General features: G+C 39.4%; 1 protein-coding gene across 7 annotated transcripts in view; it reads right to left on the bottom strand.

Moving 5' to 3' along the window:
- Positions 1-3,624: 3,624 nt before the first annotated feature.
- Positions 3,625-25,544, bottom strand: part of LOC124872448 (calcium/calmodulin-dependent protein kinase type II subunit beta) — a 71,490-nt gene continuing 49,570 nt past the window's right edge. For 3 of the 7 annotated variants that reach the window (XM_047372459.1, XM_047372461.1, XM_047372462.1), the window contains exons 15-21: positions 16,914-16,982; positions 12,948-12,992; positions 12,285-12,333; positions 9,110-9,185; positions 7,122-7,216; positions 6,800-7,036; positions 3,625-4,725 (exon numbers count right to left, since the gene is read on the bottom strand). In XM_047372459.1, the coding sequence (XP_047228415.1) occupies positions 6,804-7,036; positions 7,122-7,216; positions 9,110-9,185; positions 12,285-12,333; positions 12,948-12,992; positions 16,914-16,982 (567 nt within the window). In that variant the 3' untranslated portion in view covers positions 3,625-4,725; positions 6,800-6,803. The remainder of the gene's footprint in view (positions 4,726-6,799; positions 7,037-7,121; positions 7,217-9,109; positions 9,186-12,284; positions 12,334-12,947; positions 12,993-16,913; positions 16,983-25,544) is intronic. The other 4 variants (XM_047372463.1, XM_047372464.1, XM_047372465.1 and 1 more) reach the window with 2 other exon arrangements.

Below are 25,544 nucleotides of genomic sequence, written 5' to 3' on the forward strand. Positions count from 1 at the left end.
AAAATAATATTTAAAGAAATATTATTTTGAATAGGAACCAAATCTTTGAGAAATAGGCTTAATTGTGTTACTTATCAAGTTTAGTAAAATAATATTTAGGGAAATATTATTTTACTAGATTGAAAACTAACAACCTTTTTGGGTAAATGATCTTTAGCAGGCAAGCACGTGTTCTTAGTTGTTAGCGGTTGAAGCTAACAAAAGAAGCATATAGCTTATCATCAGAATCAAACACATACCTTTAAAATACCATTAATAAAAGAATTAAAATGCATAAGCGTGGAGGGCGTGTTATGGCCAATCTTCTGTGTTTAAAATCACCCTTTAAATAAAGTTTGTCTTAACTTAAAAAAAAAAAAAAAACAGAACATACAAACTAAGCACATGTGCTGAGCAGATAATCTGCTAGCACTAAGATGGCTGAGTTTTCAACATAAACAAAACCAAACGTCATAAAATGAAAAATGTTTAGATTATTTCACTCTAAACTACTTCTCTCTGCCCAAAACACAACCTCTTACGTGAACCGTGCCGAGGAAAAGTTGTCCGAGGCGACGAAGTTGAAGGAAGCATCCACAGTGAACAAAGGGTTAACTTGCTAACCTCCGTAGCTGTGGGGTGGGGGTGGCTCGTTCTGTCGGCCGGCCAAACTGCACGTTACTGCTTTAATCACGGTGATGCGGTCCCGTTGTCCTTCCTTCAGACCGGGAAAACTGCTCCACGCGGCGTTGTAGAGACAGGGTCCCAACTCTCTGGAACACAGTTTGCTTCTATAGACCTCAGAGAGAAAAGTCAAGCAACGCTTGTACCTTAATTACCCCCGTTCATGAATGAATACCGGATACACAAACAGCAATTCATTCCTACTTAACTTAGTGCATATGATCGCGTGATCGTATGACACTCTTGGATCCAGTTTGAAGAGTTATGTCTATTTGCCAGCAAAGAGACATTAGCGTGCTGTGTCTCTCTGTCCAGTTCCTCTGGGGACCTGCGTGGAAGAGGTCATTTTGTTGCAAAGCGGGGTTTTTAGTCGGACAGTGACGTCACGGGAAGTCTGCTGTTATTCCGTTACTGGCTGTGGTGGAAGTAATACGATTTATTTTGAAAGTTCCAGAAAAGCTCGTACTGGCACATCATGTTGTAACCATGGCTGGGGTCCCAACACATTCAAGACCAACTAATGACTAAGTGAAGGCATATCCAAGTTAAGGGAAAGCGTAACCTAAGTAAAGTGAAACATGATTGGAGGAGCATGTCATCTTTTGCTTATGGGCATATCTGATTAGCTACTTTTCTACATATATTTCTACACGTTCATAATACAAACTAATGCCATTTTCAATATAATTCTGAAACACTAACCTAATGACTAAAGATTGTATTACTTTCACTCTTTTTGACCCACCTTGTAATTGCAGCAAGTAAGTAAAAAGAGGTAATACGGGGCCAACTCAATAACCCAACTAATGTTTGTATAGACTAAACATCTAAACTGTGGAACCTCCAATTTACAGTCTGCAGATGTACCCCTATCAACTAATCTGGATTTATGCGAAATGGAGGCACCAAGAGTCTTATCTACATAACTTGGTAACATCTTATATATATATATATATATATATAATTTTGTAATTGTTTTTCACAAACAGTAATCTACAGTCCACTGGAAACATTTTCACACACCTGGAATTTTCTGTCTTGTTCTAACCACAAACATCTGTGTGATTTATTGGGTTTATTGGAGATTCAGCAACCTCCAGTGTTCAACATACAGTGTGTGATTGTGAAAGGAAAAAGATTCATAGCTTTAATTTCTTTTTATATAATTTTGTGGACATGTCTTTACCAACTATAGACCCTAAAACTTTTGCGCATTCTTCTCTTGCTAAAAGCTGAAGCTCAGTCAGATTGTAAGGCATCTATGAACAGCCCTTTCAATTCCGACAAACTCCTAATTGGATTTCGGTTTGGGCTTTGACTGGACCATACTAACATTTGAATATGTTTTGATCTAAACCATTCCATTGTAGTTCTGGTTGTATGGTTCTTGTACCAATAAAAATTGCACCTCTCCTCTATTCTCAAGTGTTTTACAACCTCTAACAGGTATCCTTCCTCATTAAAAAAGTGTATTTATCTCTAACCATCTTCCCGTCAACTCACAACATGATGCTGCTATCACTGTGTTTCACACTGGGGATGATGTTTTCACGGAGATGTGCAGCATTATTTTCCAGCTTCTTTCAGGTGACTTGTGAAGGCAGTTGGTTGCACTAGATTTTGTTTAGGGATATTGGTTTAAAGGGGGCAGAATACAAATTCATAGCACACTTTCATTTGTATAAACTGTGTATCTCTAACGTGCATTCATGATCATTCAGAACTTTATGTTGGTCTGTCACATATAATTCCAATAAAATGCACTGAAGTTTGTGGTTGTAACATCACAAAATGTGACAAAGTTCTAGGAATGTAAATACTTCTGCAATTCACTCACTGTATATAACATAAAGAAAGAAAAGGAAAATCCAAAAAGTATTAAAATGCAGCTTTAATTCTGCATTGTGAAAGATGACACCTGTTTCATTTAGGAATCAAACATCCTTATTTGAGGTTTTTAAGGTGACAAATCATGCAAAAATCGATTTTTTTAACCCTTAAATACATTTTGTTTTGTACTTGGAATCTGTCAGAGTGCAGAGAAGTTAAATTCAGTCACTCCAGGTGCTGCATAGATATCTTTATATTTTGTTTGGGTCATATATTTCAGTCTGTTCAATTTTCTCTATCCTCTATTACATTTTTTGAACTGTTACGTCACAGTATTTGCTGCGCAACAGCTAAACAAGGTCATGGACATCCGGCTGACCATTTTTAGTTCTCTGCTATTTTGTAGTCCAAGCTCAAGTACGTCGAAGCTGCAAGTGAGTAATTCTAAATGTTCGGTTGTTGGGTGTATTAACCCACACAATTCATTACACTGTCCCCAGTATCAGAACCTCTTCAATGTATCTGGTAAAATTTGATATTTCAAGGAAATCTATCAGTGGGGAAATTCCTATTTCCCCACTTCAACGACATGTGCCTTCAGCAACCTCTGCCAGTATCAAGAATGATTTGCTGAAAGACTTCATTTGATTAAGGGCGCAGCAAAGCAGTAAGCTGCAAATAACCCTAAAAGGACAACAAACTTTATATTAGACATGAATTTATTGTGTGTTGATATGACGTCCTGGACATTCTGATAGCAGTAACATTGTGCCTTCTGCTTATGTTAGGGCTGTGTGCTTTTAGCTCCCTGAAGACATAACAGTAGTGCGTGTTTGGAATAGTATTATCACATTAAACAGTTTTGCATTGTGGGGTGTGAATTGCCTCAATGGCATTTAAAGAGACCGCACCAAAACGAGTTGCTCCCAGAAGCTCCTAACAACAGGGGTAAAAGAGGAGCCAGTGGAGCTCCAATAACAAGGACTTCAGACCAAAGCATTGCAGCTCCACTTTATATAGACCACAACTGAATGATTTAAGTGTGAAAAGAAGGGACAAGCAAGATATGTCCCCTTTAAAACAGTTTTTATCAGTCACATTTGTTTTTGATCTAAAAGGCCAACAAGAATCAACTGGGAAATGATTTTTTTATTATTATTTTTGCTTAATAAACAGTAAAGATCCATTCATACTCTATATAGGAACCAGGAAAGAGTCAAAAATGCTTACATCCATTTTTCATACTGAAATTATAACAGGATCTACATTTACACAGCCCAGGAAACCAGGATTAAAGCTCACCGGCAGTTCAGTCCATGGGAGAAAAAGTCAACCAAATGCACAATAACATCCAATTTAGTGATGCATTAACTTGGAAATATCATGCAAGTAAATACCGCCACAATGAAACCGGATATATACATACACAGCGGGAGGGTGTATATCTCAACTGTTGCCATAGTTTCAGCAGGTAAACACACAGGAAATCTTTAAGAACAACAGGAATATTGTAGCAAGCAGCATGGTTTATCACTGTCTCACAGAGCAGCTTGGTGGGGTCCGGGGGTACACGGAGGCGTCAGTTCGGGGTCAACAACACTCCAGATAAAGAGGATAAAAACAACAAAGAAGTAACAAAACACCTAGTTAATACACCCACATGTCTCTCTCTGTAAGTGTTGTGGTTCTGTTTGTTCGCTTCACACAGGCAGCTTTAGTCGTGCAGAAAAAACGGCCACGATAATATTAAGAGTACAGGTAGGAGTCATGCTTGTCATAAAAAAGAAGAAAGAAAGGGATTAAAATGGGTAATAAATATACTGTACAGTAGAAAGGGCACAACAAGAGACTGCAGCCATAATAACATCTAGATCCATAATATAATAGAAGAGAAGGAAAAGCATCAACAGGAGGGTGCCACACGTCAGAGTGACAAGATAAAGGAAAGGTGTAGTCCAGGTGTTCGGTCGCATGCAGTCCAGCTGAGGATGAGATGCAGACATATAGAGCTTTCTGGCCACAGCTGATATTGGACCCCTGCTGTAGGTTAGGTGTTGTTTTAACAGTCTGCTGTGGCTGCAGAGAGAGAAGCACAAGCTGGGTGTGCAGAGTGCACGAGGACGACCCCAATCCCAAAAATCCTCAAACCCACCCTTTCATCCACCTGCACATCTCTCTCAGAGCTGAAGCCTTCTCTCAGATCATCTGCTAGGTTCGTTCTCCTCTGGCTGGCTATGAGAGAGAAAGATAAGGAAACAATTAGAGATAGACCAAGACATTGGCTGGTGGCAGGATTTGACATCCAGCTTGATCAGCCCTGACCAGCGACATGTGGAAACAAAATAATCTGATCTGTGAGCACTGAACACACCATATCTAAGCTCTACTAGGTCTCGATGAAAACAACACTCTTGTTGTTTATTAGCCAATTTTTAGTATCAATGAAGTGTTCAAAGGTGTGATTATCCATGTTTTCAATCTTAAAGTGGAGACTTGAAAAGAGCAAATACTCTGGTGGTTCAAACCATTAATGAGCCTCAAGAATAGAAATATTCGACTTTCTCAGATCCACAATAAAAATAACTTTAAGTTTCTGGATTAAGATTAGATTCTTTGATAAAAATTAATTATGGTTAGCATTCAAAAGAATTATAGAAAAAGAGGAATAAAGAAGGCATGGAGAAGCAGCTCAAACCAAAAGAGTGATTCTTTTCTATTTACAGTATTTGCATGTCTGCCCTGTCTGACCCTCTTCCATTAACAAAGTCTGGAGGTCTACACATTTTCTCTTGAAGGTCTACACATCCCTGGTAAAATGCTGGGTTTTTGTGATGTGAAAGAAAAAATCCTGATAAACCATTTGACAAATTTTCCACCTGTTAAGGTGACGTTTATCCTGTTAGTGTTGTAATCAGGTGTTTGGATTTTTGGGGTCTCTGTTTTCTTCATTTCATTTTTCTGTATGTTCTCTAAGGTTTTGCAATTTTAGTTAATTCCTTTGTGTATTAGTTGGTTTGTCAATTCTTCGTTGTACATTTTGAATGACCTCTGTTGAGCTCCATTCAGGTTAATTGGTCTCCCTCCCTCAGCTCCCTGCTTTCACTCTGCCTCAGTTGTTCCACATTTCGCCCTGATTGCTCACACCTGTATTCTTTGTCATTCTTCACACTCTGGTTTACTTATTGCTGGTTTCTTCCGTTGCTGCCTGGGTTCCTAGATCTGTTCTCCCTGTGATCCCCCCTGTAAGTACTCCTTTGTTTTTTTTTATTAAAGAAACTTGTTTGCCATTCAGTTGGCACTTGGGTCCTTCGCAAACCGACAGTAACATGACAGTTAAAGGGGGAAGTGTAATAGTGCAATAACCACATTTTGTGAGAGTGTACACACAACTAATATTTTGTTAAAGCACAGTTAATTTAATTTTAGTTTTCCTGGGTTCGCACGCCATCGGTTATATTCACTCGTATAAATCTGGAAGGAATTTCAGCTGTACAAGCTTCATTTTTCTGACGTTTTCACATTCGCATCCTTCAGCTGAAGTCATCATCAGCAGATATATAACAAAGGATCAGGAAGTTCTCATACAAAGGTATCAGTCAGTCAAAAAGCCACAACTAATGAAAATGTAGTACAACCATGAAGTTACAAAAACTGGACGTTTCTCCAAAATTGTTGAAAAAACAGGATGAAAACTGGTCAGAACGACTCCCAAGAGGCAACACTAAAGAAGCTGCAAGAATTTCCAACAAGACCTATTGTATTCTACAATTGACAGCCTTCTTTATTCGCTATACATCTACCTAAAGGAGAATGCTTGCAAGACAGATGCCTTTTCTTCCAAAGAAAAGCCAGGCCTAGCTAATGTCCTGCTCACCAGAATGGCATCTGATCTAATGAAACCAAACTTGTAAGGTAACAATGCCAAAAGCTAATCACCAAAAGAACAACATACCCACAGTGAAACATGGTGGTGGCACATCATGCGACAGGTTAACATTTGTTAGGTGAAACTCGGGTTTTTAATCCAGGTTAATGAAATAATACACGGCCCCATCTGCCAGTGACTTTGGAGTCAAAACCTTCAGTTGTCTGCTTTAAAGTTGAAGATAGAGATGGATTTTAAGTACTGGTATTACTTTAAGGGTATGCACACTTACTTTTAAACTAAGGGTGGAAAAGTTTTAAAATGACTTATCATGGTCTCATTTGTTTTTATCACAAAAACCTGGCATTTGAACAGGGGCTGTGTAGCCTCTGTGCATGTTGTTTGGCCTGTGCCGTATGTGAGCTTTCTTCTTGTCTGTACCTCATTACTGCAGCGGTGCAGCAGGGGCTCCCGAGCAGTGGAAGTGAACGTTTTGCCACCGGCTGTCCCTACGGTGCCATACTCTGGTCTCTTCTGATTGGCTGGAATGGGGATGGCCCTGGCTGTCCATAAACTGCGTCAGGCGGATGTAGGCGATGCAGGCGGCGTCCTCTCCGATCATGTGCACATGAGGGTTTAAGATGGTGGTGTGGATGGGTTTGCTGTTTTTGGAAAGGACTGAAGGAAGGACATAACACAGGGTGTAGATGTAAAAAATAATATGTTATGCAAAAAGCAATGAGATATTAAACTGTGATCTTACGATTGTCAAAGTAAAATCTGTGGAAGTCCATGCCCTCTACCAGATTTCCCAACCCCTCAGGCTCAAATGAGGTAAGGCCAGGGTCGCAGATCTTCCTGCAAGAAAACATGGGTCAAACTGAAAACGGCAACATATATCAACTATCAATCATCTTACAAAAATGTCTACTATACTTGTTGAAATCTTGTCATTTAAGATCTTGAATGTGCTTACATTGTATTTATTGAGAACTGGGAAACAACTCGATCATGTTTTTAAAAACAGTGTATTAATATAAAGAACAATCCACATTGTCCAAGTGTGGATACCCATTTAATGCCAATTATTAGGATTGAATGTCAAACATTAGGATTTTTTCTGACAAAGCCATCACAAAGTAGAACATAATTGTGAATGGAAAAGAAAATTATATATTTTTTTATTTTATTTTTTACAAAATGAACAGGTCAAGCTCAGTCAGAGTGGATGCAGAGCGTCTGCGAACATCAATTTTCAAGACTTGCCAAAGATTCTCAATTTTAAGTCAAATTTCAAACCTGGACTTAAGCCTCTAACAGGCTTTCTTCCGGGATTAAACTGTATTTAGCTCGTTCCATCTTCATATCATGCCTACAGCATGATCCTGCCAAAAGACTTGCCACTGTAACTCCAGCATGAGGCAGATCTAATGTTTGTAGTAGGTATTGACTTGGGTGAGTTGAAAATACGAACGCATGTTGTCAAAAAAATGTTAAAACCGAGCATTATTTTTCTTCTGCTTCATATTCTTATGCTACTTTAGGTTGGTCTGTGACAAGAAATTCCAATATTACATTACAACTTGTGCTTGTTAGATGTGAAAAGGTTAATAGGGCACTAATAGTTTTTCAAGCTACTGTGATGGAACCATTACAGTGAGTTCAAGGTTTATAAAAGACTTCTGCATAAGTCGCTTTAAGATGGCAGAAGCCTGCTTTGCGCTCACCCTGCTTTGACAAGCCATTAGCCTGAAAACAAATAAAAAAAAGCAAAAATGTGTCTACTACAGTTAAGATATTTACTGTTAACAGAACCCTGCAATAAATTCTAAACTGAGGTTTCTAAAAAATGTTAGAATTGATGCTACGCGATGCCATTTACACTTTTTCTTTCAGTTATTAGCTCATATTTCTCGTAAATATAAACACCACTGTAGGTTACAATTTTAAATTAGTACTATAGGATTCTTCCATTGCGATTAAGAATGAATTTAACTATTATGATATCATAATTTGGGCTAAGTACAATTATACCCAAAATTCCTAAAGTTTATGATTGGCCCAGTCAGAGTTTGAAACTGAATCTCATAGAGAATCTGTGAAGGGTGTTGGTGGGATTACGGTGATGGCAAGGAGGCCTTCCAACCTTAGAGACTGATAAAAGAGCTGGTCAGCTATTATAAAAAGAGTCTGATTGACTTAATGGCAATAAAGATTTTTCCCCTTTGAGAAGGGTATAAATGATTTTCGCCATGCTATTTTTTTTCCACAAAATGTAAATGCATGTTGTATTTCCTGTCAGAAATAAACTTCTTGGTTGAATGAATATACTTTTTAAAATAAACGTGCCAGGGGTATGAATAGTTTTGAGCTTAACTGTATACAACTGTGGGTTTGATTTGAAACTGCATCTTTTTTATCACATTAATCTTTCATATTTTATTTCCTATCTGTGGAATTGATTGTGCTTCCATCACTGAGGACACTCTAAACCCAGCCCTTCCCACCCCTCCCCTCAATCTGCCTGGCATTATTCTTAATTATATGATAAGCAGAAAGGGGGGATGTGGATGAAACAATGAATGAAATTACTCTTTAATCTTTTAATACAACACATTTTGTATGTCAATCAGATTAATGGTTCTTCATGGCTGATGGAGAGCTTAAATATTCACTTTACGGGCTGCACTTTCCTGCTGCCGGCTGAACTTTTAAAAGCAGTAAAGGGTAAGGAATGAGGGGGGGACTCACGCATAGGCCTCGAAGTCTCCGTTGTTGACGGCTTCAATAAGCTGTTCCGTAATCTTTATGATCTCCTGTTTGCGAGCTGTGGAGAAGAAGGAAAGATAGAAGGATGAGACAGCTTCCCAAGTGACATTCATCACAGAGCCACAGCTTAGCCAGAGCAAAGGCCACTGAGAGCCATCACAGGCTGAACCAAGTCACAGAGCTGATCAGTCTGTGTGAGTACTGCCAGTGAAAGTGCTCCTGATCCGATCTCCTTCTTGAACTTTACACACCTAGACCGTACAGCTTACATACCCCCCATTGTGTGTCTTGACACTGCGTCGCCCTCTACCTCCATCCATCATCCATCATATCTTTGTTGCATGCATGAGCCTGCTCGAGCTCATGGTGCTATTCTTGTTCCCAGGCCTTTGGATGAGATTTGCCCTGTCCTTCTCCCGTTGCTTCCTCCCCACACTAAGTGAAGGGCTTAACTCACTCGGATTTTCTATTTCCCTCCCTCCCTCTTTCGCTCTCTCACTCTCTCTGCTTTTTGGACCCTTTTCTATCATGAGAACACCTCTGTGCTTCATCTACATTTTCTCCTGTCACATAGCTCCATGTCACATAATGAAAAGTCGGTGAAACGGAGACATCATAGTGTGCCCCTCTTCAGTGTGCTCAAAGCCACATTTCAGTTTTAATTACAACAAAGTTCTGTCTTAATAATTTCCACCGCTGGTTCCTTTGTCCATGTTATATCATAAATTTATACAGTAAGATACTGGCTAACACTAAAATAAAGTGCAGATGAAGTTATATTTGTCTTAAGCTGCTTAGAGTATTAGATATAGGAAAGGCTGGAGACACAGTCTCCTGTAGTTTCTGAATTAAAAAGAACATTTAAGAAACCAGAAACAATCATACACCCAAATATCTGTTTGTAAAGGAGGCAGGGGGTGTAAACAGAACAATAAGACATAGTTGTTTTTTTCTGTATATCTAAATGACAGCTGAGTGCTGGGTTATCAAGTAAATGAGATGTAAAAGGTTCGCACCAGAAAAAGTCATGATCCAATGTGTTTTTCTCCTGTCTCTTTCTTTCTCCTTGTTCTCTCTCTCTACCTGCCCGTAACCAGCTGTTGCTGCTGACTTCATTCTGGGCGGTGCCTGCGGCACTCTCACCTAAACTTAATCATCTATGTGGCAAATTATTTCATCAATGACTGATTACACACTATACTGCCAAAAGTATTCACACATCTGGCTTAGCACACTTGAATCTTGTTGTCATGCCTTTCTTAATGAATAGGGTTTTATTTGATGTCAGCCCACCTGTTACAGCTAAAGCAGCTTCAACTCTTCTGGAAAGGCTTTCCACAAGGTTTAGAAATGCGTTTATGGGAACTTTTGTCCATTCTTCCATGACAGAATTTGTGAGGTCAGACATTGATGTTGGACAACAAGGCCTTTGTCACAGTTTTTCACTCTACTTTATCCCAAGGGTGCTCTACCTGCCAGGAATCAAGGGCGTTTGTGTTGTATTGTGTCAGTCTGTTTGGATTTCCTAGGTTCTAATCTGGAGGGCAAACTACTCCTGAAGTGTAGGAGCACCGGACGTCTGATTGCTGCAGGTGTGCACTAGCACACCTGCAGCAACCAGAAGCTGGGAATTAAGCTGTATGGAGGAGTATATGAGGAGCTGGCTGACAGTCCTTTGATGCTTGGCTGTTAGTAACCCAAGCCTCCTGAACCTCCTTTCGTTTCCTGATGTGTCTGCTTAGTCTGACATTCTCCTCTCGTTTGTTTCTTGTTAAAGGTTTCCCTGGGCTGACTTTAGGCACACACTGGAGTGTTCCTGAATTTCTAGCCATCTACCTCCTAATAAAAACGTCTGGGCAATGTCCTCCACGGCTGGCAACTGTTAGGCTCCTCATTTACCTTCCCTCTGTAAGAATTATGATTATTGATTAATTAATATTTTTCAAGAATTATAATCTAAAATCATATTTTGAAATCAGCAGTTATGGCAAAACAAGAGAAAATATGGTACTGGGCGAAGCTTTGGGAGCGGCCTCCACCAGGCTGCAGTCATAAAACCCCCAAATTTGGAACTCAGTGAAACACAAAGCGTCATAAAACCTTTCGGCAAAATTAACCAGTCATGCTTTTTGGACTGTGGGAGGAAGCCAGAGTACCTGGAGAGAACCTGCACATGCACAGGGAGAACATGCAAACTCCATGCAGAAAGACCCCCGGCTGGGAGTCAAACCCAGGACCTTCCTGCTACAGACTACTTAATTTCACCCTAGAGGGATGTTAGAGTTTGTCTTATCTCTATATTAATAATTGTATGATTGTAACAGAAGTTTATGTGCCCAATTAATTTACTGTTTTGGGGGTGGATCCCTGTACAATAGAGCTGGTTGCTTTTTATTAATTCACTTTTATACATTGTTCTGAGACTTTATCTCTTTTCTCTCTGTCTTTCCACCATCTTCTCTGCTTAAGACACTCTTAACCTCACTGAAACTCCTACTCACTACTCTTGGTTTTTGCTAACCTTAGGAGCTCTCTTTAGGCCTAAGATGCTTCGTGAATAACTTTTATCTTACCGAGGGAAACATTCTAAGAAAAATCTTTGAATCTGACAAATTCTAAGATTGTTCTTAGAATGACGTAACTGGGAGCTATTTTTAGTCTTAGGATTCTTTGTGAATACAGGCCCAGGACTAGAACTCAAGATATTTGAATATTCCGTCCTTACCAAGATCCAATTGATCTGTAGAAAGTCTTTAAAACTGATTTTCATAAATCTATTCAATCTAACTGATCTTGAGCAGTCTTGCAAAGAAAGACAAATTTCACTTTCTAGTTGTTTAGAGCTGGGCATACCTCAAAAAACTTGAAGCTTTCATTGAGGTGAAAGGTGGTTCTACAAAATTATTGACTAAAGGGGCTAAAAAAACAAATCCACACCACGCTTTTCAAATTTTTACTCTTACACATTTTTGAGAATCCTAATTTTCTTTCACTTGATAATTATGCTCTACTTTATTTTCACATAAAATGCTAATAAAATCATTGAGGTTTGTGTTTGTAAATTTGGAAAAGTTCAAATGGTGTGACTACTTTAGCAAGGCACTCTAATGTTCAGCAGTTTGTATTTAAGTGAGCCCTGGGTGTAGTTGTGACCTACCTTTTACATCCTCATCTTCAATGGTGGTGTTACTGCTGTCGGATGACTCCTGAAACATAAAGAATCCACCCTCTTGATAATTAAAATCTTAAAATTAACAACAAATCTAGCCATTCATCCTAATGTAGCATGCAGATTTATACACAACACGCTTACGTTTCAGCCTGCAGAAAAATCCAGTGTTCACGCAACAGTTTTGCCAATAATAATAATAAAACAAAAACAGCACTGCATTTCTGCCTCTGCTGCAACCCAGCCCAATCCCATCTGTGGATTGAGCCATCTCCATGAGAACACACACGGACAGGTAGAACATTTAGCCATATTAAGCACACAATCTAAAGAGTGGAATGAGTGTTAATCTGTGTTAATCAGTCCTGCTGACACACACTGATTTCTCCGAGCCACAGAGTTTCATTCATTTGAACACAGTGAGGCAGCATAAGACCAAAAAAAAAAAAAAAAAACACCCACAGCTTTACAGATTCACACCCACACACCTCTCATGCAGAAAAAGAAAATCACAATAACTTCACAGTGTAAAAAAAGACCCCTAGAAAAACACTGCTGAGCCAACCAGGGGAAAGGGACAGAGTAAAGAAGAGGATGGCAAATGAAGGGAAAGACGAGGAATGAGGAGATGGAGGAAAGGAGAGGATGTACCTTGATCCCATCTACTGGATTATGGATAACAGTAGTCTGTGGCTCCTGGAGGAACAATGGGGAGAAAGAAAGGGGGAAAAAAGAGAAAGTAGTAGTAAATGAAGGCAAAACAGAGGATGTGTTATGACTGAATGAGAGTCAGCAGAGCGTAAGATGTGAGTAACACATGGCAACAGGAAGAAAGTTCTGAAGACTGGGAGAATCTAGGACAAACAATGACAGCAAAAATTTAAGTATTCATGTAAACATTATTACACTTTGACTTGTCTCTCACATCAGCAGTAAAATATTTGTGTTCATACCTCCAGGTTGTGGATCCTGCACAGCAGGAATACAGAAACTACTGTGTATCATTGGATTGGAGTATTGGTATTGGTATTTGTGTTTTGATCATTTCCTTGTTGATCATTTATGTTCTATATGGTCTTGCCATATTACTTCATGCCTTTGCATTTCAGTTTCATAGTTTATTTCTTGTGTTCTGTTCTCTGTGTAATCTAGTTTATTTCCCTTAGATGTTAGTCTTTCCCCTTGGTTAGTAGTTTCTGTGTCGTAATTCAGTTCCCGCTGTGTTAGTTAGTCTCACTCCCTCAGCTTCCCTGATTTATTTCTGCCACATAGTGGAGTCCAGCCATGAAATGAACAAAAAGAATACTGAGCTACAGAAAACAAATGAGACTGGCCAAAACTCTAAATCTCAGAATGCACCTCATTAACCTCCTGCACTGCTCCAAGGAAGGAGGAGTCACAGCTGCAATCCTCGTGACATCAAAGATTTATGTAACTCTGGCAAGGAGCAGATTGCTTACTCTTTTGTGTCTCCCCCCCCATGCAACTACCACAGGTTACATAGGGGAGACACGTGGGTAAATGTCCTGATCTCACTGGCTGGGTAAAGATCTTTGTAGCCAGAAACCTTGGATCAAAAACTTAAGTTTGGTCTGCTGATTGTGTACCGGTGACCTTATCCTAGCCAAAAATAAGACTTGTCACCTTAGCGTTTCTGTCTGAGCTTCTGCAAAAATGAATATGAGCCAACGATTCACCAAGATGAGACGTGTCTTGACGAAGCAGTTTTTCTCTTCCAGCTGCCCTGAAAGAAGAGAACATAGGAACCGCAGCTGCCTTTCCGAGCAGATGCTCCTCCTCCCAGCCGCTACCAAGAGCAATTGCAAGGCTTCTTTGTTCATCCGACATGTTGAACTCACTGCCCGTATCGGATGTCCTCCTGTCCTCCATGACCTGCTCTTCCTGCAAATCCCCCGAGAAACAAATTTGTATTTTCTTTATTTTTAAAGAACTCTGGTTTGCCAGTCAATCTTTGCACTTTGATCCTTCACAACCTACTAAACATGCCAGTCAGTGCTTTGGAGATCATTCAGAAAGCTTATTGCACGCCTTCCAACCTTCCAAAAGTAGTTGGAATGTGTTTGGAACATTTTCCCCAACTGTGTCCAGGTTTTAACCATCTGAGCTGTAGCTGGGGGGCAGAGGGTGTGGCTGCCCTGGGCCCACGGTTTCGAATGGGCCCATGCCAGCCAGACTGATGGCAAAAAAAAAAAAAAGTAAAGCTGGAAAATCAGTCTCTTACTGCTGGATTTGTAAGGATGTACAGCAAGTGTAAAGAATTGGGAAATATCAGTCCAGATCAGAGCGTTTCTCAAATAAGATTAAGCGACGATGTGACCATGGTGCTGAAATAGCCTATTGACGGTTGTGGTGCTAGATTATGAGCGGTTGGCTATTTAATGATAAATCCATGGCAATGTCCCTGGTGCTGAAATAGTGCAAATTGTACTGCACAAATTGTGCTGCACAATTTATCCTAATCCACCCGCTCCATTTTGCCCTTCTGTCTCCGTTTCCAATTATTAATGCTACTAATTGATCAGCTGTGTCATACAAGCTGTCAATGCGCAGTGTCTAATGTTGGATTTGTACGTACGTAATATCTGGCTGTTTACAAAGCAAATTGAGTCTCTTTGTTGATTTATGATTCTATTTTATATTTTGATGGTTCAAAGTGTGTTGCTTTTTATTTTTAAGCTAAAGTTGTTTATTCAGGCCCTTTTTGGCAGCGACCAAATACAGCTCAGATCCAGATCAGATCCGTAATGTGAATTGTTAACAAGTGAAATGGCCAAAAGCCATAAGGGCTCACTACAAGTGCCCGCTCCCTCTGCAATGTGACACTGGCTCCGCGTCTGCATCTGACCCCAGCTGTCATTCTCAGATTCAAGAAAATGTGTTACAATGTTCATGAGAAACATATTAACCACCAAGGTTCGATGTGATCATAAACCGTAAATTATAGTGCCACCAAGGAAGAAATACAGATAATAAATTTGAATATTATTGAGAGTTCATTTTTTTCAGTAACTCAGTTCACCAAGTGAAATACATTATATAGATGTTATATAATTATACAAAGACTGATGATTTCAAGTATTTATTTCTGTTATTTCTGATCCTTTTAAGCTCTGTACAGCTAATCAAAACATGACATCTAAGATTAAAATATTAAATCATACAAATAAAAAATATTTTAATGTAGAAATCTAGGCTTAATGAAAAGTATATTTAATACCTGCTTAAAGGATGTTTTTTTCGAAAGGCACTTTTAATCTGACCAATGAGAATATTGTCATTTATTGAATATAACTGTATCTGCGCCAAAACATGACACCTTAAAGGACGTCTGAAATTAGCAAGCGTCCACATGAACAAACCAAAGGATTTCTAAAGTATAGTTTCAAGTGAAAATATATTGATTTGACACTATAAAAAAGAATGCTTGAAAGTGATGTTTTCAAACCTAAAAATAATGATTTTCAGGTATGGTGCTGGTAGCATCATTCTGAGGTTCTGTTTGGTTGTCAGTGTGGCACTGGTGCATTGCAAATGTCAGAGTGTGTGTTTTTGGTTGGTATTTGTTTACGTATAGTCAGGTGTTTTGCTGTTCTAAGTATGGCTAGTTTTTGACTTCCCGTTTCTGGTGTTTTATTTTCTAGGTTCTGCTCTGTTAATTGTGTGGTCACTGTGTGTGTTTTTTGATTCTGTAGATGTTTACGTTTAGTCAGGTGTTTTTCTGTTACTAAGCTTGGTTAGTTCTTGTGTCCTCGTTTCTGGTGTTTTATTTCCTAGGTTCTCTTCTGTTGGCTTTGTTCTTTATTGTATTATTAGATCTATTATCTTCCTGTATTTTGGTCCCTTGGGTTTGTTTACTGTTTGCCTTGTCGGGCTCCTCATGTTCTTGTTATCCCTATCTGGTTCACCTGCCCCTCTGTCTTCCCACACGCCTGTTCCACACATGTGTCTGTTTTCCCTGATTACCTGCCCTATTGTGTCATGTCCACCTTCGTCTGTATTTAAGTTCATCTTTGTCCTTTGTTCCACGCGGTGTCGTTAGTCTGTCTGTTCCTGCTTCATTGAAGTTCATTTGCTTAACCTTAGCCTTTGCTTAACCACTGAGGAAATAAGGACGCTACAAGAAGAAGGAGCTCAGTGGACATCCACCATGGTGTGTTCTTCTTTGACTGCAGATGGCAAACATGTTAAATTCTGTTTAAACATCTGACAGAATGAAATCTTATCTATAAGCTTTCACATTTCATCAAAGGATGTTAAACAACCTGACAAATTTATCTTTTCAGTTATCACAGTGTATGTCTAATTGACCTGGGTCACAGACTTCAGGGTTTCTCTGCTTACCTATTTATACTGACTCACGCTGCACCACGAATGTCATCATGAATAGAGGGTATGATTACAGAACCAGCCTTTCTAACCTAATCAACCTTTGCATTGATCAGCGTTTTGTATCAAGCTGCTATTCATAACTCAAAACAAAGTGTCATTTTTTTTATCTACTCACACCTTCAGACATTCTTATACACTCACACACACATCAGTACTCTGCAGTGTAGATATGGTCTGGACAGACAGACAAGACATAGAGCTGCATACCAGTGCAGCAGAAGGGATGTTGCCTTTGGGACTGGTGACTATGCTGTTTCTCGTGCTGTTTGTCTGGGGCTGTGATGGAAACACAAAGTATGGCATTAGTGCTCAGAGACAATGCAGAAAGGTGCCATCTGCTGGTTGTGAAGTGGGTGGTTACTGGAAAAAAATAGACAGTGTAATTAAGGTAAATATAGATAGTAGAGGAGTACTCAAGACATAAAGCGTCCACGAAGATTAGATTGAGTGTTTTTACCCAGGTATGGACCCAAAGGGGTTTCCACAGAGCTCCGACAACTGTTATAAACCACTGGATGTGATTTCTCAAGTTTTCACAAGTTTAATACCTATGAGCAATGAAAAAATTGATTATCCCCTGTTAGATTTCTTTTGTTCTTGCCTATTTTGTCACCGTAAAATGTTTTCGACCAACACATTTTGAAACGTAAGGCAGTTTTCAAATGATGATTTTATTTATTAGGAGAAAAAATCTAGCCAAACCAACCTGGCCATCTCTGAGAAAAGTATCCTCCAACTCATTTCTTCAAATCATGAATTAATAGCAGTTAACAGTTGTTTCCCTGGCTACACCCAGGCCTAACTACTGGCAGGCCTTTAGAATAAAGGAATCCCTTAAAATTTCCCTGTCTGGCAACATGTAGTAGGCTGAAAGACAACATAACCCAATCTAAAGAAATTCAAGAATACATAAAAAACTAAGTCATTTACGACTATCAGTCTGCAAAGGCTTACAAAGCCGTTTTTAAGACTTTTTAAGGCCAACCTACCAAAGTTACTCCAAGACCGCATTGACAGCTCATCAAGAAGGTCCCAAAAGAACCCAGAAAAACATCTAAAACTCTGCAGGCCTCACTTTTCTTAGTTGAGGTCAGTGAGACAACAAAAAGAAGAAAAGACTGGTCAAAAATGGCTTCCATGGGAGAGTTCAAAATAGAACACAAAGATCCATCTCACATTTGCAGAAACACATCTTGAGGATCCCCAAGACATTTGAAAAAATATTCTATGGACCGATGAGACAGAACTGGAACCTTTGGAAGGTGTGCATCTTGTTACATCTGGTGCAACACAACATTTCAGACAGTGAAACATGGTGGTCTGGGGTTATTTTGCTTCTTTAGGACCTGGGTAACTTTTATTAACTGATGAATTCTGCTCACCACCAAAAAATCTTGCAGTAAAGTGTCTGGTTATCTATTTAGAAGGCAAGAATAATTTCATGTTGGTTTGTATAGCTTTTTTCTTTTTATAAAAGAATATTGTCCAGTTGAGTGTTGTTTGGCTAGTTCTAGCTATGGATGCCATTTTGCATATTGCTATTGAAACACAAGCAGCTGTCTACATTTTCCAGGCGTAAAGAATCAAGCAAGCTTTGGCTCTAAATCCTTGTAAACCCTTCCTGAGGAAACAGCAACATATAACTGCTTCATTTTACCGGAGGAGTTAACAAGACCCACAGCACTTCTGACGGAACTGTGAAGCATAACAGGCAGTTCACACATGCCCACACAAACGACATAACTTGCTAAATATACAGTCACTCTGTTTCCTAAATAAATAGCAAGAATGCAAGTGTTCATGTTCTAAATCAGCATGCAGAAACACACAACTGCAGCAATGACGCACAGACTCCACGGCGTTCAGATTTCCTGTTGCTGAAAGCTGAGCTGGGGTAGAAAGTTGGGTCCAACCATCAGTTTTATATATATTTAGCACTTCAATATTGAGGAATGTGAAATGAAACTCAGAGGGGCACAGTGTCATTAGGGGTTATAAAGGTATAACCTGCAGTCAGACCAAACTCTTCCCTGTTTATAAATTGCTACGCCTCAGCATTCAAACCCAGCTATGAAGTAAAATCTGAGTGATTCTAATATGTTTTGTGAATATAAAAAGAAAATCTCAGCAGGCATTCGCTGAGAGAAACGCTGTTATTACAACAATCACTTCAGTAAGTAATCTTGTAGCTTTAACCTAGCAATGTGGAAACATTTGAAGAGCTATTTAAAAGGGAACCCGTGTTTTCTGTAATTCACTACCTTTAGACACAATGTTTTTGTCCAAGTGTTTTTGAAGTGCTACTAATCAGTTTTAAGTCTTTTAAAACTTACAGTGCCTGTAATACAACTTGAACTTTGTTAAACTACAAATGTCAGTGTTGTATTATATCAGAACTTTATTTGAGAAAGTAGGGTTTAATTATAAACAGAAAATAACAAGTTGCTTAGTTTTCCAACCTTTAAACAAATTAAAATCTGTGGTGTTGTGATAATTTTGATTTGATTCCCCTGCCAGGCTAGGCGGTAGGGGACTAAGGTTACAGCTGCAGAGTATATCTCTAGTACAGGGGTCAGCAACTTTTATAATCCAATGAGCCATTTTTGCCTTTTTTCTTATAAATAATCAATAAATGTAATAAATAACATTTGTCTAGATCCATAAAACCTACCTTTTTAGCTTTATGAACACCTACTGTTTAAATTGTTTGTTTTATATTTAAATGACAGAAATATATATGTATAACAAATTTTAGATCTTAAAACCTAAAAGAGCTTAAAGACAAAAAAAAAGAACTCAACAAAAAGGAATTCCTTGTGTCATTTGTGTCATTCCCCTTGTGGAAATTCTATGCAAATATAGCAAGAAAAAGCACAGACAAAAATGCTAGAACTAAACTTTTCTAGCTAAAAATATTGTAAATAATCGAAACAAGAATTTCGACCAGGTCAAAGATAATGGCAAAGTTAATACTGAAGGCCTCATCCTGGTGGACAGTGTCCTGTGTCCTATTTGTACCAGTCCAAAGCCCAGATAAATGCAAAGGGTTAGGTCTGGAAGAGCATCCAGGGTAAAACTTTTGACACATCTACCATGCTAGTCAAGAACATGATTTCCATGCTCGATCAATTTAGGCCAGGTTAACAAGGACCTCCATTGGTGTCAGTCACCGACAGCTTACTGGTGGAAATTGGTCTGCTGTTCGTCAGCAAAGAAGAGGAAAAATAGGAGGAAGAGGCAAGAGTCTAGAACAGAGTGGGGTCTTTGAATGTTGGGACTATGATAGGAAAAGCAAGAGAGTTAGCTGACATGATGCAGAGGAGGAAGATGAACATACTGTGTGTTCAGGAGACCAGTTGGAAAGTTAGCGAGGCCATAAGATTAGGAGCAGGGTTCAAGCTGTTTTACCATGGAGAGGATGGGAAGAGAAACAGTGTAGGAGTTATCTTAAAGTAGAAGGTTGTCAGCAATGTTCTGGAGGCAAAAAGAGTGTAAGATAGGGTGATGAGTCTGAAGCTAGAAGGTGTGATCTTCAATGTTGTTAGTGGTTATGCTTCACAGGCAGGATGTAAGTTGGAGGAGAAGGAGAAATTCTGAAGATAAAGTGATGCAAAATATCCCCAGAGATGAGAGAGTGGTGATTGGTGCAAATCTCAATGGACATGCTGGAACAGGGAACAGAGGTGATGAGGAAGTGATGGGTAGATTTGGTACCCAGAAAATGCAGGAACACAGGGCAACTTACAAGAGCAGAGGTAGGAGCACACAGGTGGATTACATCTTGTGTAGAGGATGTAATCTGAAGGAACTCTGTGACTGCAAAGTAGTGGTAGGTGAGAGTGTTGCCAGACAGCCCAGGATGGTGGTCTGTAGAATAACTGATGGTGTGGGAGATGAAGAGGACAAAGGCAGAGCAGAGGATAAAGTGGTGGAAGCTGAAAAGGAAGAAAGTTGTGTGGCTTTCAGGTGCTTCAAAATGACAGGACAACTACAGCTAATGCTATCAGGGAGACAGGTAGGAGACTACTTGGTATGTCTTCTGGAAGGAAGTTGATATATATATGGAGAAAGGGATCAGCTAAGAAGACGTGGGACACTCTGATGACTGAAGAAAGTCCCCAGGAGCACAGAGAGACTCAGCGTAAAGTGAAGGTAGAGGTAGCCAAGGCCAAACAAAGGGTCTATAGTGACTTGTATCATAGTTTTGTCAGTAAGGAGGGAGAGAAGGATTTATACAGGTTGGTAAGGCAGAGAGACAGAGATTGAAAGAATGTTTGTCAGGTTAGGGTGGTGAAGGTTTGAGATGGAAATGTACTGGCAGGTGTACCAAGTCTGATGGGAAAGATGGAATGAGTACTTTCAAGAGTTGAGGAATAGGGAAAATGAGAGAGAGAACAAAGAGCAGAAGACGAAACTATTGTGGATCAGAAGTAGCAAAGATCAGTAAAGATGAAGTAACGAGGGCACTGAAAAGGATGAAGTGTGGAAAGGCAGTTCGTCTTGATGATATACTTATGGAGGTATGGAAGTGTTTAGTGGAGACAGCACTGGAGGTTTTGACTAGACTGTTCAATGAGATCTTAGAAAGTGAGAACATGCCTGAGGAATAAATGAGAAGTTTGTGGGTACCAATTTTCAAGAATAATGGAGATGTGCAGAGTTGTGATAACTACAGAGGAATAAAGTTGATAAGTTATACAATGGGTGGTTAAGGATATACATATGTGGTTATACATATGGGAAAGAGTAGTGAAAGTTAGACTGAGGTCAGAAGTGAGCATCTGTGAGCAGCAGTACGATTTTGTGGCAAGAAAAAGTACTACAGATGCAATATTTGCTTTGAGGATGTTTATAGAGAAGTACAGAGAAGGGCAGAGGGAGCTGCATTGTGTTTTTGTAGATCTAGTGAAAGCATATGACAGTGTGCTGAGAAAGGAGCTGTGGGATTGTGTGAGGAAGTCTGGAATAGCAGAAAAGTATGTTAGCGTGTCTCATACATGCAGCATATGTATGAGAGTGAGCTGTAAGATAGTGGTGAGGTGTGCTGGAAGGTGGAAGAGGGACTGCGTCAAGGTTTAGCTCTGTGACCCTTCTTGTTTGCTGTGGTGATGGACAGGTTGACAGATGAGGTTAGACAGGAATCTTCATGGACTATGATGTTTGATGTGATCTGAGGTGAGAGCAGAGAACGCGTAGAGAACATTCTACAGATGTGGAGGTTGGCCCTGGAAAGCAGAGGTTAGCCGCAGCAAGACAGAATACATGACTGCAAATGAAAGAAATGGACAAGAAGATGAATACAGGGAGCTGGTGGACTGCTTTGTGGCATGGTGTTGGAACAATCATCTCATCTTAAACGTGAATAAAACAAAGGAGATGATTGTAGATTTTAGGAGAAGCAGGAATAGGTCAAACATTATTTCCATCATGGGAGAAGAAATGGAGGTGGTGGAGGAGAATAAATACCTCAGTGTTCACCAGTATAACAAACTGGAGTGGAGATGCAACTGTGAAGCCGTCCACAAGAAGGGACAGAGCAGACTGTACTTCTTGAAGAAACTTGGGTCCTTCAGTGTTTGCAGCAAGATGCTGCATATCTTCTATAAGTCTGTTGTGGAGAGTGTGATCTCAACAAGCTGATAAAGACAGCCTTATTTATGCTCTGTTCTGGGGACTCCTCTGGAACCTCTGGAGATCGTTGTGCTAAGAAAGATTCTTCATAAAATGAAGAACATTATGGAGAACCCTGAGCATCCTCTTCATGAGACTGTTGTACAACAACAGTGTCTTCAGTCAGAGGCTTCTTCAGATGTGCTGTAAGACGGAGCGCTACAGGAGATCCTTCCTACCCACAACCATCAGCATCTACAAAAGCTCTTTGAGGAAACCTGTACAATATAAGCTACAACAACAATTAATTTCCCCTTTGGGATTAATAAAGTATTTTTGAATTGTATTTGAATGTAAAGAGCAGGGATAGTGAGTACATCGGTAAAATAATGCTGAGGCAGGAACTGCCAGGCAGGAGGCCTAGAGGGAGACCAAAGAGGGGATTTATGGATGGAATGAAAGAAAGCATGAAGGTAGTGGGTTTGAGAGAAAAGCAGAAGATAACGAAGAAAGAAGACAATATTTTAAAGTATTTCTCAGGTCTTACACATTTTTGACAAGGGTTATGAAGATCCACTGTGGAGGGCCTGAAGAGGCACATGTGGCTCTGGAGCTGCAAGTTGCAGATCCCTGCTCTAGCAGCTTTGTACATTGAGAGACTGAAATTCTACCCCATCCTCCTTTGTGAAGTAGCTCAAGCTCATTTAGACTGGATGTAAAAACTGTTAGAAAATCCTACTGGTTGAAACTCGGCCTGGCATCATTCTCAGATATGAGTTTCGATCAAAGCACTTGGACCCGGCCATATTTATTTGACCCTAATTAAAAATCCTGTGTTCCTTGCACTCTGTGTGCACATTTGCTGCTACTAAAATGCTCAGAGAAACCAGATTATAGTTGGTTCCACTGCATAAATACTTAAGCAGGATTGGGTGTGTGGGTGGTCTTATCGTAAATACCTTCATTGCTCATTTCCGGCTACAAATGGCATGCTAAGTCTTTAACATTTGCTCTATGTTGGCCATGTGATCTGCAAGGCAACAAGGTTGTCCTGAAAATACAGTGCATCATGCATAAGATGGTGGTAGCAGAAAAAGCCCTAAAATGGCTGTAGTTAAGAGAGGAGTTGGCCATGGAATGCTGAGTCAGCTGGCTTGGCCAGGAGCAGGGTTTAATTCAGCACATTTTAGTTTAGTTTAGTCCTTTTTATTCTAAAATGTAATTTAGTTTTAGTTGCATTTTAGTCACCTGCAGTCATTTTAGATTTTGTCGAGTACATTTTCTGTAACTTTATTCAACAAAACTATAAAATCACAGAAGATCTCCAGTTTATCTCTTCTTACAACCTAAAAGAAAAATAATTTCATTCCACCTGGAAGACATTATTGATCTACAATGAAATGAAGTTAAAAACTACTGATTTCATAAGTAAAAACAGGGTGGTTGACAAAATATTTTCATCATAGTTTTAGTCAAGGACATTAACACTGCCCAGGAGAGGGCGTCTGTTTTGAGATCTGAAACAGCCCAGATATGTGTTTGTGTCATGAGTTGCATCATACAAACAAAATCAAGACTTCAATACCACTTGCCGTAGTTATTGAAGAGAGAAAGGCAAAGAAAAATATGTTAAATAGTCATTTAAAACTGATCTTCCATTTGTCCTGAGGTTTTGAATCTTTGTCGACAGAGTCTAAAGATAAAGCAAATTTGGATATGTTCGGCATAGAAGGCATTTCCTAGGTTTTCTGCCTCCCTGTGACCTCCCTGTGATTATGTAATGACTGATTAATCATCTGGAGGGATATAATCTCAGATTAGCATCAGGGCACCCCACGCAACCAAAGGGAGGGTTAGTGATGTGGAAAGGAGAGAGACTGGAGGAGGAAGAGAGATGCAGGAAACAGGAGCATGTCAGAGGAGACTGAGAAACTGCTTTATTAAGAAAAATGATGTTTCAGTCACAGATGTTTAACTCTATGCTTGACAGCATAGACGCAACTCTGTGCATCAGGTTATAGTGATCTTATAATTTGGACCCATCAACAGATTATCTTTTTAATCTTAGTGTCATGTAGCTTTCTATTCTAGCTTCACCTCTGTCGTCTTCTGGTCTTTTATTTGTCAAGTCACGGTCTGGGGTCTTTCTGCATGGAGCTTCCATGTTCTTCCTGTGCATGCTGGGGTTCTCTCCAGAAACTGACTTCCTCCCATAGTCCAAAAACCTGACTGCTAGGTTAACTGGTCTCTCTAAATTGTCAAAAAGTATGAGTGTGTGCATATGGTTGTTTGTCCTGTATATCTTTGTGTTTCTTCCTGACTTGCCAGTGTGTACCCTGCCTCTCACCCAATGAATATTGGAGGGCTAATTCCTGCAAGGATAAGTGGGTATGGACAATTGATGGATGTTTTGTTGAATGTCAATTTTTAGTCTTAGGTCTGTATTTGAAGTGTAAATTTCTGATTTTGTTGATCTCTGTAACAAGCGTGCAAATGATACCACGACTATCAGGAAGGTTGACAGTTTTTCAGTATGAGAAAGCAGACCTCTCCAATAAAGGCATACGCCTTAGTAAACTGAAGTTTTATAACCTTTCTGAAGTTCCTTCTTTCAACATGATGCCTGTCATCAGTATTGATTACAATGAATAACTTCCAGTCCAGCAGTTAACAGAGAGAAACACACACTACACTAAGATTCTGACATAAAACGGACATAAAAACAGGCCCAAAATGGCAGACCCACATAATGCGTTACATCTGTAAGTCTCCTTCAACAAGACAAACAGGGAGAAGTTACTACTGAACAGCATTTACATGTGGAGTGTTCCTCACTAGGAACACAGAAATGGGCCAATAATTTGATCTCAGGTATTAAAAATGCTGAATGTGGGTGGAATTTAATAGTCTTTATATTTTCATTCAGCTTTCTGTTCAACAAATAACAGTAAGAAAGCAATGATTTTATTATTTTTATTTAAAATATTTTTAATGATAAAAACTTGATCTTTAGTCTCTTATCTTTCTCAATCACTAAAAACGTAAATGTATTTTTGGCATTTTTTCTTTCTGTTTCAAGTAGTAGGGATTCAAATGATTTTATATAAATGGAACAGATTAACACAATTAGACAGCATAGATAGACAGCATATACTTGACAACCTAAGTATAAACAAAGAACCCATAAGGAATCCCTGATTACAAAAGTAGACAAACCTAAAACCACAC

This window comes from Girardinichthys multiradiatus, chromosome 8 (genome assembly GCF_021462225.1).
Source record: "Girardinichthys multiradiatus isolate DD_20200921_A chromosome 8, DD_fGirMul_XY1, whole genome shotgun sequence".
Lineage (NCBI taxonomy): Eukaryota > Metazoa > Chordata > Actinopteri > Cyprinodontiformes > Goodeidae > Girardinichthys > Girardinichthys multiradiatus.